Raw genomic sequence first — 14230 nt, 5'->3', positions numbered from 1 at the left:
TCAGGCCGTGACTCGCATTCTGGCCGTCTGCCTGTTGCCTCCTCCTCCCTCCCACTCCCTTTTCCTCTCCCAGCAGCTTGTTTTTTAGGGCTCGCCCCATTCTTTCAGCCCCCTCCCGCCTCCCCACAAAATATGCCCACCTTGTGTATTTATTTATTCATTTCGTTTTTTCTTATAATGAATAAGTTGCATATTCCACCCAAATAGGTTTCAGGGCGCAGAAAAGTGTGATTAAGTACAATGGGTAAAACTCAACCACGCAACGCCACTCACCCACGCAACGCCACTCACACACGCAACGCCGCTCACACACGCAACGTCGCTCACACACGCAACGCCGCTCACACACGCAACGCCACTCACACACGCAACGCCACTCACACACGCAACGCCACTCACCCACGCAACGCCACTCACTAAAAGCAACACCACTCACTCACGCAACGCCACTCACACACGCAACGCCACTCACACACGCAACGCCACTCACACACGCAACGCCACTCACACACGCAACGCCACTCACACACGCAACGCCACTCACACACGCAACACCACTCACACACGCACTGTGCAGTGCACAATAGGTCTCGCAGTAGGAAAGTTGGAGCTATTGGTTTTGTAAATGACAAAGCCCTTTATGTTTTTAAAATGAAAACAAAAATAAAAGGCATTGTTATTTGCAATTGTAATAGCTCCAACTTTCCTACTGCGAGACCTATTGGCAACGCCAGTGCTTGTTTCTTTTCCCAATAATTTTGGCACCGGTTGACGAATCTTCGCAAATTTTTCAAAACTAGTGGGGCGCTCTGGTCCGCTCCCAGTTGAAAGTTTCGGGGTGATCCGGCAAGCTAAAGGTAGCCCTCAAAAAGAACTCTTTTTCTTAAATGGTGTAAATCCGTTCAGTAGTTGCTGAGAAAATCAAAAAATAAAGTTTCAATATTTAGAGGCACGGAGGATCTGCGGACCCTCCTGACCACAAGCTGTATTCTAATTGACTGACAACACTTCAAACCAGAAAGTGTTCGCAGCCATCTTGTGCCTCAGTTCTGAAATGCGCAAAACAAGAAAAAGGGGCGGGGTAGAAACACCCTGACCCCCTAGGCCTGCTCAGGGGGTCCCACAAGGACCCCCAGGGCCAAAAAACATTACTGAAGGTACCTGGTGGGCTAGGTGGGCTAGTTGAACCCCAGGGACCCTCAGGATTCAAGGGGACTTAATCCCCCAACTTAAAACGTGCCACATGTTTGCAAACACGCCCTGTGGCACGTTTTAAGTTGGGGAATTAATTCCCCTTCAATCCTGATGACCCCTGGGGGCCAACTAGCCCAACAGGTACCTCCAAAAAGCGCCAGAGGCCTGCGTTGTAGAGAGGTGGTCCAGGCCATGCCCCTTTTTACACCTCTCTGCAATGCAGCTCCTTGGCCCTTACTGTAGGTACCTGGTGGGCTAGCTGGACCCCAGGGACCCTCAGGATTCAAGGGGACTTAATCCCCAACTTAAAATGCGCCACGGGGCGCATTTGCACAGTGGTGAAGGGAGGGGGCGGGGCCTTTCTGCACCTCTGACTTAGAGGTAGTTTTAATCCCCCTCCCCTATTATGTACCAGGGCCTTACAGAGGAGGTCATGCTAATCACAGGGGTACCCCAACACATAGTGTTCTCTAGTGTATGTAGGTGTTTTCATTGTATTCTAAGTGTCTTTTAGCATAGCACTGGCTCTAGGCCTGGTTAGTCAGAGTCATTTACCACCAGTACCCGTCTGAAAAAGTTGAGGGCATAGGATGATTTTGTAACAAGGCCTCTTTCTGCTCCTCTGTTTTTTCTTTCTGCACGTCTTGCTTCTTCCTGCACTTTTCCTCGTCTTTGAGGACTTCTTTCTGCATTTTTTTTTATTCTTTCTGTGCGTTTTTTCTACTTTCTTCACGTCCTACCTCTGTAGGCATAGTTATAAACTAGCATTTAAAAGAACCTTAGAAATTCACTTAAAAACCGCAGGTTTCAGGCATGTTATAGTTCGAAATTAGCATTTAAAAAACCTTTGAAATTCACAGAATAAACCATTGGTTTCAGGCACATTATTGCTAGAAATTAGCATTTAAAAAACCTTAGAAATTCACTGCAAAAACCATAGGTTTCAGGGGCGTTATAGTTAGTTGGACATTTCACTCGTACAAAACAAAACAGAGCAGACAGGCCTAACGTAGAGCAAAGTATAAAGGATTTAACCCGTTAACCGCGGCGGTAATTCCGCCGCGGTGCAGGCGTTTCCGTGCGCGGGTGGGGTGCCGTCAGCCAATGGACGACGGCAGCAAGAAAAGGGTTAAGAACAAAAGAACAATAAAGTCAAAATGCAAAACATTAAAATTCCCAAACGGAATTTAAAAATTTTTTTTTTAATGAGCTAAATAATAACAAAATGGCAAAAATAAAATAAGGGGTGCCTTGAGATATGAATTTTAAACATTTTAAGTAGGAATAGCACCAAGAACATAAAATGGCAATGATAGTCAACGGTTGCAGTAAAAGTGATATAAGCACAATTTTGGCTGTCTGCAGTGGAGTTTGGATAGGATACACAAACCAGGTTTGTTGTGGCCAAGGATTATACCTTTTGAGTTGGTCCTTTAACCCTTGCATGCGCAGCGAATTTACATAAAGGTAATTTACGTAAAGGTCATTTACATAGTGGGTGAGATTCGGACGGCCCCCGGCAGTCGTGAGCACACGCCCAACGTAACTCATGACAGGCGAGGGCCGTCATGAGCATGCAAGGGGTTAAGTCCCAATCCAGCACAAGAGTACACTTGTAAGGCCCTCTCAGGACCTCACGGGTGGCACTTAAAAAGACTTGCTCAGTGTCAGGGAGATGACAACAGTAGGGTACAGTTGAGGTCCAGATGCCAATGGATGTTGCTGGAAAGGCCTCTTGTAGCTTGTTGTAGCTCTGTAGCTTGGGCAGGTGGCCAGTCTTATGACCCTCACCCTTGGAGTCCACTCCTTTGTCCGGAGTACAAGAGGGAGAAAATCCAGTCCTTCATGGCTCCTCTCAGGTCACAGAAGCAGGTCAAGCCCTCTTCTATTTCTCCTCAGGTCCAGCAGTGTTCTGAAGTGGGTGCCTAGAGATGCTACCATTATGCTTGGCACAAACCAGTGGATGGGAAGGACTCCAAGGCAGGCCCTAACCAACGGGGTAAAAGTTCAGACCCTAGCTATTTTGGGCATTTTCAAGCTGGCAAAAGTGTTCAGCCATGCTAAACTTTGGCTCCGAGTGATGGAGGTGTATGCGGTGAGTGTACTACGGTAACCCCAGTACCCTCCCACATCTTACACCAAAATCCAGTCTAAAGCAGCCACTGAACCCCCAATAAACCAACATTACGCAAAAGATTGGCATTTCCTGCAGTGCTGAGAAGTGGGCCAGGGGAAACCAGCAGGTGGATAACAACTGTGAAACTTCAACCAGTTCTAGATATTTTCCCTTCCAGTATCATCAGTGATTGAGGGCAAGTTGTATAATTTCCCACATGACAAAATCACAGCACAAACATACAAAAAGTAAGATTGACAACACTGTTTTGTTTATTAACTTGTTTTCTCTTTTGAAACTAGCTGTGCATTGGACACTTGATGTTAGGCTCAAGTCTAATGTCTGGCTCAGGCTTTTTCATAAGACAAAGCAGGCGTGAGCCAGCATTTTCTGTAAGGAGTTAACAGGATTATTCTGATCTCTACAATCAAATGTGTATCCAAGCAAGCACCTACTGAATTAATGCTCGACTTCATGTATATTTCAAAACTTTAATCAAATGGTTACACTATGAAACATTAAATTCCTTGATCTTTTTTGAGCTGTTGGATTTAAGGCAAACACATATCAGTTCTGGCTTGACTCTGCCGCAGAATGCTTTCGCTTCTGCCCCTTCGGCAAGATGCAAGGTGGATAAGTTTCAGTACGTGCCCTATTTGTTTGGAATATCAGCTTAGACAAAGAAGTCCTATCATCACACAAATCTGGATTGGACTTTCTTTTATTCTTTATTACAGATGAGAACACACGTTCCTCATCTGCATTACTGTGTGGTAAAGTAAAAACAAGTCTTGCGATTTTAGAAAGTAGAAAAAACTTGCTCCTGTGTGAGCTTCGAAAGATAAAATCCCGCTCAAGATGAAACCAGACAACATCTATTCTGTATGCATCAACCTCTCCACTGGCACAGTTTACTTTAATGGTAGCATCTTCCCAGGTTTTCGCAGGAACATCAGCAAATTCAATAACTTGGTAAGTGCCAAACTCTTGCTTGAGGAAGGTCAGATCTTTTTTTGTGAATTTTAAATAGGTTTTAAACCGCTCAACCATAAAGAGCACACTTTCAAAACCATATTTATGTTTTTCAAAAAAGTTGAAGACTCTAGCATGTTTGAGCACCTCGTCATGAACTGGGAGCACTTCTAATGCCCATTTTACTGCCTCCTGGTGAAAAGAGCGCACAGCTTCAAAGAATTTAGATTGGGTTTGAGTTTCAATAATCCCTCTTTCAAGCATGCTCTTCAGCTTTCCACGAACACTGATGCCTACATAGAGGCTCGATTCGGGGATCTGGTAGTCGCAGGAACTCAGATCTGGAAGATTGGTTTCTGGATTTTTAATGAACGATTGGACAACCTGGCCCAGATAAGCTCTATTTAATAGTAATGCCAGAAGATCCACAATGGCATCATACAACAGATGAATTACTGGGTCTTCTCTCTGCAGCAAGAGGTTGAAATTCACAAATGCTGGTAATGAAGACTGAAGGAACAGGCAATAGATCTCAGTCATAGGGTTCTCGAAGCAATGAACCAGTCTCTGCAGTCTGCTCCAACTAGCTCCATCAATATCCGTAGTGGACGAAAAATAAGAACGGAGGGAGTCAAAGTTAAGAATCAGTTGATCCAAACAAGTAAGCATTCCAAGCCAACGGACAGAAATTTCCTTCAGCGTTTGACAGTAGTCGGAGTCTGCAAACTTACAAAACCGACCAGACAAGTTTGTCATTTTCGATGCATGTTCAAACCAGAAGTATAAATCAATAAGAAGATCCTCTGCATCAAAATCTTTTAGGAAGATGCAAAAAGCAGATGAGGCTTGCAAGGCACAGTTGTCTGCTACTTGACTTGGGCATGCCATGAAATATATGTTTTCATTATAATTGTGTGCAATAGTTTTTATAGGGTTTAGGTTCCCCATATTAAATGAGGTGTTATCAAGCCCAAACCCAATACAATTGTCCCAAGGAATGGAATGTTTATGCACAGCATTGCAAACAGCATCAAATATACCTTCGGTTGTGTCATCCTTCCTTATGCACATGTCCAGAAATTTACAGCATACTCTGCCCTGTTTAGAGTCAAAAATACGTACAGTCAATGGAAATGCTTTTTGCTCAGGGTCTTGATAACTGCTTCCATCAATGCAAAGACTGAACACTGAGGCCTTCATGTCATCTGTTAAGTTAGCCAACAATTCTGGTACAATTGCTTCATTCAATATGCTGGCTGCTCGCGTTTTATCACAAGTGAAGGACCGGGCAAATTTAGAGTCCGGAAAACTTTGGGATATTATACCAACCAAGTGATCTGCTGCAGCAAAAGGGACTGTGTGTTCAGCAAAAAATTTGGTGAATTTCCATTCAGCTTGCCTCACAAGCCACTCTTCAGTGGACTCTTGCTCTGCTAAAGGCCCAGTGCTTGTCTTGTTTTTTAACTTCCTCTCTTCGAAAGTCCTGTGTGCTTTACCTGAAATATGGCGTTTCACATCAAATATACCTTGATGAGCGCAGGATACATTCTTTTCACAAATCAAACAACGGAAGCAGCTGGAATCATTCTTGACAGGAACAATGATCCCTAGGAGGTAAAAAAAGGATTTTCAAAATTAGATTTCTTATATATGTGGCAATCTTTAGGGAAAGTGGCAGCAGATTTTAATACATAAGGGATTTTTATGCTAAGATTCTATTTCTCACATAAGTGCATCTGTTAACATTGAAATATTTAAAAAAAAGTTCTGGTAATGCTACTATGTTTGGCTCATAACTGTGAGTGGCACTTTGCCACGGATTAGTTTAGTCTTTCAATATGTCATCAAAGAGTCACTGGGTCACTCATCTTGAATTGAAACATCTATTCATCCACCTATTTTTTTTCCATTCACCTATTTAACCACCTGCAATAAAACAAACACACAAACTCAACAAGCATATGGAAGATTCATGTGAGAATAAATGTAGAAAAAAAATGTCACCTAACCTTGGTGGGCATATGGTTGCAATGTAAAAAAATATATACATAGCAATAGGCAATCATCTGTATCACTGTTTTAAAGTTCCATCCTCGCTGCAGTGTTTAGAACAAATGTGTTGGTCACCTTGGAGCAGTAAATACAATGATACATTATACACAATACCATTTCAAGTTGGCCACTCATATCACTGGGTGGCCATCCTAGATTGGTAACATTTACAGTGTGCCTCTATTGTACTAATCAACAAACGACAAAACCTTGGATAGCCTCCACGTAGGGAACAGGAGACAATGGCGTCACTAGAGTGAACTGGCCTCCAATGGCAAATGTTAAACACAAGAATCGCCACCTGAGAAAATGTTTCTTTGTTCCTTTATAAGTGATTGTCCACCTCAAGTCTATCTACGGACACACAAACAATTGTGACAGGATGTCCTCACACCCCACCAGGTGTAATGCTTCATCATAGGACTTTCCTCGCTCTTCAAAAACTCATTCTGATTAAGAACAGGCCAACACTTAATAGTAAAGGAGGCACTTCTACCTGACTATTTAACTGTGATATAAGTATGTTAAAAACCAATGTGATAAATCAAAACTACCTTTTTATCTAAGCGCGATATCACTAGGAGTTAAAAAATCAGTATGGAGACTAGGGGAACCAATACCCCATCTCTCACTTAGACCATCAACATGTTTCTGCCTCTTGGTTCACAAGAGTGTGGCATTCGTCAGGACGGAACACGGGATCATATTGTGGCTTGTACTCCTGTTAGTGCCACTTTATATTCAGACTGACATTAAAAAAACTATATTTTGGGAGGAGGTAAGGAAAAGTCTTTTCCAGTTCTCCTCTCATGTTAAATCTGTTTGCTCACATCTTTTTAATGGCCACCTCAGTATCTTGGGGCGGAGGAGATAGTGTACTATGTTTTGAAAACCCTTGCGCTGACCAGCTGTTCTTGCTAAATTGGCACCCTAGCAATAGCTTTTCAGGGATAGATTGTTTACCCGATTATGGTGCTTATCAAAATTACCCAATATAGCACTGCCTCACATGCAAAAATGTTTGTTTTTCTACAGTTTTGCATTCTAAGATTGCATGCAATCTCAAAACAATATCCTCTGTAGTCGCTTGAAAATTGACTAGGGGGCATATGTATCAAACGATTTTGTATTCGCAAACGCTGCGATTCGCAAATAAACAGCCTTTGCGAATACAAAATCGCAAAACGCGATGTATGAGCAATTTTCGCATTGCATTATTAAGGAATCGCTAATTTTGCGATTCTTTCATTTTGCGTAAGCATTTAAAGGAATCGCAAATTGCGATTCCTTAAATGCTATTTAACAAGCACCAAAGTTGTGCAATTTCTCTTGAAGATATCGCAAATTACCACCAACTTACAGTTGGTGGTAATTTGTGATTTCTTTGAAAAGTGCACTTTTTGGCATTTTTCAAAGTGCCATGTGGTGCACATACATGCCCTTATGACATGTATGTGCACCATATGCGCACACATGCTCTTTTCAGGGGTGCATCAGGGTGTCCTTACGACACCCTTGAAAATATTCTCAATTTGCGATTCTCTAATTGCTAATCGCAAATTGAGAATGACTTCCCCCTCCTGGCCCATAGGAATGAATGGGAAGGTATTCCTTAATTGCGATTTCGCAATTTGCTAATCGCAATTAAGGAATAACAAGATATTCAAAATATTTGCACATTTGTAAATACATCCTGTTATGCGATTCTCAAATAGCGATTCTCAAAAAATCGCTATTTGAGAATTGCAATAACAGTCCACAGCAATCAGCCACCAATCACAAATTGAACAGACATGGTATAACTTTGGAGATCTGCCACACGTTCCTGGCCAACGGAGGACTTTAATTTGGTCCTACCACTGCAGGTCACAAGAAGCTATACACCATGACTGCTATTTTTATGGTTGTAACTAACCAAATAAAGTTTTCTTACTGACTGACTGACTGCTATTTGACATCTCACAATGACAATCCGATATGGGATGGTATTAAGGTCCATCCAAGCAAATCTGTCGACTATTTCTCCTTCCAACCTATGCCTACTCATAAACTTTACATAAAATATCTCAGAATGGACTACCCACTGCAGTGCATTAACCAGCTAAGTACACTATGATCTTACAAAATACTATTAAGGGACCTGCAAAGTTGTAGAAAGCTTCCAGCTTAAGCGAAAAGCAAACAACATGCCTCTATGTCACACATTTTCATCAATTACACTGCTAAGTGCTGTGTCCCATAACACAATAACCATACCTTGGTGGTCATCACTCACATGTGAACACTTAACTTATTGACTTTTGTATAGTGAGAACTTGACTCGAAGGCATCAGAGCACTTTACAGAATGGGGACTGCCGCAATTACATGAGTTACCTATGGAGTAAATATTCATACATAGCAACAGTATGTAAAATAAGTATACAAGAGACAGTAGGATATGTGGACAATATAGTCACAGTGCTTTACAGAGTTGGCACAGCAGCAAATACCAAGTTACAAGTGGAGTAAGTAAGAATACATAATAACAGTGTTATAAAGGAAGTTAACAATAGACAGTAGGATAAACGGATTATATCGTTTTGAGGTAGCTACGAAAGGGGGTTGCAAATGTGGGGAGAGTAGAGGCGCAGCCCCCCCCCCCCTAACTCCCTCCAGGTAGTGAAGCTCATAATTTTCGGAGATTGAGGGGTGCGGCAACAGACTAGTCAGATGGTTTAGGGGAAGGGTTATGATGTGTATTAAGGAGAAGAAGTTTCTGTTTCTTTCTGAAGTCAGGGAATGATTGATTGTAACGCAACTCCTTGGGCATTGACTTCCAGATTCTGGGTGAGAGATCTTTCTTTCTTAAATTTAGGGCGGAATCAGGAGCAGACTGTTGGAACTTTGAGGAGGTCTCTTTTGGCCAGCTTTTGATTTGCGAGGTAGACTGTTTTTTCCGTGTAGAGATCTTTGTGAGTTATGCAAGCAGTTTTGAGTATAGATCTTGCCTCTTCTGGTAGCCAGTTCAGTTTCTTGAGAGAGGGAGTGATGTGGTTGAAGTGACTCTTTCCCGACAGTAGCCTAGCTTCTGCTTGGAGTGAAGCTATCACAGCGGCCAAGTGTAGTTTTGGGGCACCATTATTGTTGGGTTACTGCAGTCCAGCTTGGGGAGGATAAAGGCTTGCATTGCAGTCTTTAAGTTTTTGATGGGGATGAAGGGTTTGAATTTTTGAAGTTGATTCAACGTGTAGAAGGCACTTTTAGCAGAGGCATTAATATGCTCTTTCATGTTCAGGTGTCTGTCAAGCATAATCCCAAAAGATTTGACAGAGTTGGATATTGATAGTTTGCAGATTAATGCAGTGAGGTTGTTCAGCCAGATATCTACGGGAAAGGACTTTTATTTTGGATGGATGAAGAGGAGTTCAGTTTTGCTGGGATTGAGCTTAAGGTGGTTAATGGTCAGCCAGGATGATTGAACCGTGGAGAGAGTGCTATTTAGGTGCTGGATGTTTTTAACGAATGTAATTTATTAAGTATCATTGTCACGGGGTCAATACATGCCCCGTAACGGACTTTCAATCTCGTTTTCCGGACTGGTCCAGGCCCTTTAAGGATGGCCTGGATTTCCCGGACTGGTACTCCGCTTCTATGACGGAGGAGCCCACAAGCCAATCAGAGCCGGGCACAGGAAGGACAAAGGCGGACCCGGAAGACACGAAGTTGTGGATGGTGCGGCGTGAGTCGGAACCGGGAAGCCGAAGAGAAACTACCCCCCTTGGAGGACGGGACACGGAGGACTCTGGAGGAGTGAGACTCGCCCCTGGATCGACGGACCAAGCTACAGACGGGGAAACCGACGTCTGCCAGCTGGACCAGTAACACGAACCGGAGGCGGCATCACAGGAGAAGCCAGGAAGCCAACGTCCCCATGATTCGCCCAGCCACGCGCAGGAAGACGCGTGGCTATACCAGGTACGAGAACGTTTGCGTACCTTGCTAACTTTTAAATTAGCAGGGACCGGGTAACCGAGGGAGGAGGGAGGGACTCAACCGGGCACTGAGAACTTTGAGCACAACACTGCACATTCCGGGTATACTCGCTCTTGGTTGTTTGGTGACGGTATCTTTGCCTTCCTCATGTGTTACCCTCACTCCCTTCCCCATGTCTTAAAAGATAACGTGCTGGGATCTAACAGCCACGTTTTTTTCTTTGTTTTGGGTTCGAGAGAGACGGGCCGAAGAGGAGGACTACACCAGCCCAAGTACCGGAAGTCACCCCCTTCCCCGCAAGAACCTTTGCCTTATGAACTTAAGTTACGATTAGGACGTCCATTGATTTTTTGTTGAACCTCCAAATAAAACTGTAATACCACACTTCAGTATTGGCTCCTTCCCTCCTTGTGAACCCTTAAGGTTACAATCATCTACATAGAGAAGATAGGCAATTCTGGCTTGTTTCAGGATCATTTCAAGGGGTTTCATATAGAGGTTAAATAGGGCAGGAGACACTATTGACCCATGAAGGACTCCTTGTGGGACTGGTGTTACTTTTGAGGTCTAGTTTGAGTTTGATTAGTTGTGAGCATTGGTACAAGAAGCGTATCACTGGAAGACGGTGCCATTAGTGCCTGCACGCTGCGAGAGGGTTTTAGGAGTATGTCGTGGTTGACAGTATCAAAGGCAGCCGAGAGGTCCAGGAGGACTAGGAGGCAGGCCTGACCATCAGCCAGAGATCTGTGTAGGTCGCCTACGATCAATATTGCAGTTTCGGGGTGACTAACAGCATGGCTGAATAGACGTGCTCACCGGAGCTTCGGCCGCCAGTCATCAATCCTGTACTTTATCCTGCAGACCCAGACACCATTGGTATAATATTTAATTACCTGCGCCCTCCTGATGCCCTGACTCTGCTCCGGAGACTGCTTGAGGCCGAATCCTGTCTATAAGAGCCTGAATCTGTACGGTGGTGGAGTGGGCCGTGGCTCCCAACATGGCCGATGAGACCCACTGGTGACGCAGAGCCTCTTCTGGGTGTCCCACGGGGACCGGCCGAGCGGAGGGTGTGGAGGAGAAACATGTGAGTCCTCCCTGACGACAACTAGAGGTTGTGAGGAGCCCTGATGCCCGATTGCGAGCTAACGCTGTGAGGAGCTGTGTCCGGGGGAGGGCGGCTGGGGCGGGCTGGAGCCGGCATTCGTCGCCTCTGCCATGTCAGACCAGACAAGTGGAGTCTGCCCATCTCCAGGTCCTCCTCCCCACCCTCCTGCTATGATGATCCTCTGGAGGCCCTGGAGCGATACCGAGAAGATCTGGTGAAAGTCCGTGACCTGGGGAGCCTGCGGACGCTGCCAGCGCCTGGGAGGTGAGGTGTGTGGCTGCCCTGTGTGGGCTGACTCAGCATCTGAGCTCCTTCCATGCTGAGGATTACCTCCGGTGACATGGCGGAGGCGCTAAGGGACCCTATTGGTGCTGAGACCTGGGGAGTGGAGGATTGCGGTCTGCTCCCCTTGGGGCCCCCATACCCCACCTTCCATTGTGATTAACGACGCGGCTCCTGCTCCCGATCAGGGAGACGTCCTTATTTATTTCTGCCTCCAGAGAGGACCATATTGAACTTCAACATGCCTTGTGAGGGGCAATGTAAAGTTCTCTCATGAAAGATTGCAGCCTCTGTGTTGGTGGTCCATATTGGTGAAGAGGGGCATTTGCAGCGCCATTTCTGTTGTCCCTTTGTGGAGGGGGGAAAGCTGCACTGGGACCGTGATTGTTGGCTGACCCCTGGGACGGGAGGGACCCGGAGCGTCCTCGACCCGCAACACTCCGGTGCCATACACGGGAGTGAGCGCCTGTGGGGGCCCATGCCAATGACTCCGAATCCGGGCCGGAGACAAGGACCTTAATCGTGGCGCCCTGTGACGTCACGAGAGCCTCGCGGGGAGCTCAATAATCTACGCTACGGGTCACTTACCGGCAGATAGACCCCTGACCTGATTTGTTTAAAGGGGAAAGCCCGGCTGTGGCCCTATGTGGCAGTGAAGAGGAGGTGGGCTGTGAAGCCCGAGGGCCGGCCACGGCTGCACCCAAGACGTGTGGGCCCCTATGCAGCTGATTCCTTGGCGCTCTCGGATGCCCGTGCAACTCCATTAGAGTGCCGAACAAGACACCGGAGTTTGTGCGACATATTGGGGACTTTTAGGTGTTTATTGGGTGAAGTCTGTGTTCTAGGTTGCGGCCTTTTCCTCATGCGCTATAGAGTGAGTTTATGTGGGGCCGCGGACGCTCAGGGTTGGACGGGGGCCCCTCCACATGTGACGGCGACAGAAGAAGAAACCGAGCTGGCCCTGGAATCCCCCCCCCCCCTCCTTGGAGGTTGCGACACACTTTACATGTCTCCCCAGATGGCGAGGGATACAGAAACCCAAGACACAGAAGCAAGGGAAAATGGGCAAGTTCACCAAGGCAATCCCGCCGCAGGCCAAATCGGACAAGGTGGCGGCGGACCCACCGGACAACACTGCCATTCTTCAGGCATTCCATGCCTCACATCAAGGGCAGGATGGCTGAGATCAGATCGGAGGTGACCCTCCAGTGGCAGCATGTCCACAATATTGAAACATTGAGACCAAAGATGCAGAGGGGCAGGTGAGGGAGGAACATCTCTCCCTCTATGCAGATGATATCTTATTATACATTGCAAGCCCGGACACAACACTACCGGTGGTCTTCAAACTAATCACGGTACGGTAAACAAGTTGGATATAGTATTAATTTGGGGAAATCCACCATCTACCCTATCAGCGGCCCCACGGACGTATAATCAGTACCGCTCCGTCTCTCGACTGCAGCCAAGGGCTTTCAATATCTTAGACTGTTTATCTCCCTTAATGATATGGACTGTCTTACCCACAATATCCAACGTGTCCTGCAAGAATTTCGAGAGGACGTGGCCAGATGACGGAGTATCCCATTGACTTTGCTTGGAAGGGCCGCCATGTACAAAATTATCACTCTCCCAAAGCTCCTATATATTTTTTAAAATACTTTTCATAATATCACAGAGACAGTTTTCAGGCTATAAATGACCAGGCCACCCCCGGGTTGCACTCCAGACACTGCAACGCAGTAAATATAATGGGGGATTGCGTTGCCAGATGTGATGGCATATTATAGGACTGCAAATACACGTGATTCCAACAAGCTGCTGGTCCCATCCCTTTGAGCACACCTCCTTGTTCTTGGGAATAGTACCAAGAACTCCACAATAAATGTCTTACAGAATTCTTGAGTTAAATTTTCAAATAAACGTTTTATTGTTGCTTTCTTTGCTTCAAAGTCAATTTATATCATTATGTTCTTTTCACATAGTTGCAACATTTTTTAAATGCATCTGGCTTTAACTCCTATGCATTTCGGGCACAGAGCCGTTCATCAGGGTGCATCACTAAAAATAAATATATATGTCATGTCAACATAAATAATATATTCACTAAGTTCACTCTGTTCGTACATAACTGTGATTCACTCGTGGTAAAAGGTGCCCATTATGGTGATATGTGTAGTGTGTTTGCATGCTTGTGCCAACGCGAGCTAAAGGTGAACGAGAAAACAAAAATACTATACTTACATGCCAGACTCTTAGTTCTCAGGCATATATGAAATATGTAAACGCTGTAAACGAAAATAGGGAGTAAATATAATTGGTACAAACTCTTACGAGTGTTACAATAGATTTCTGCGGGTTAGGTGTCGGTACTTACATTTGAGACATGGAAGTCTCTCTACAAGTTCGCTTACGACATCTGCCAACTTCCCAAATGATGCTTGTGAAGAGAATCACTTCAGACCCGGATAAAGCAGAGTTAAGATTAGATGAAATGGCAAAAAGGTTCACTGAGAGAGAATACCCTCAAAC

General features: G+C 45.1%; 1 protein-coding gene across 2 annotated transcripts in view; it reads right to left on the bottom strand.

The window, feature by feature from the left end:
• Positions 1 to 1907: 1907 nt before the first annotated feature.
• LOC147733000 (uncharacterized) overlaps positions 1908 to 14230 on the bottom strand; it is a 131263-nt gene continuing 118940 nt past the window's right edge. For both annotated transcript variants that reach the window (XM_086957543.1, XM_086957542.1), the window contains exon 4: positions 1908 to 5889. In XM_086957543.1, the coding sequence (XP_086813669.1) occupies positions 3878 to 5889 (2012 nt within the window). In that variant the 3' untranslated portion in view covers positions 1908 to 3877. The remainder of the gene's footprint in view (positions 5890 to 14230) is intronic.

Source organism: Lissotriton vulgaris, chromosome 2_1 (assembly GCF_964263255.1).
Source record: "Lissotriton vulgaris chromosome 2_1, aLisVul1.2, whole genome shotgun sequence".
NCBI lineage: Eukaryota > Metazoa > Chordata > Amphibia > Caudata > Salamandridae > Lissotriton > Lissotriton vulgaris.
Note: the sequence above shows the minus strand (reverse complement) of the source record. Positions and strands in the feature narration are given on the sequence as shown.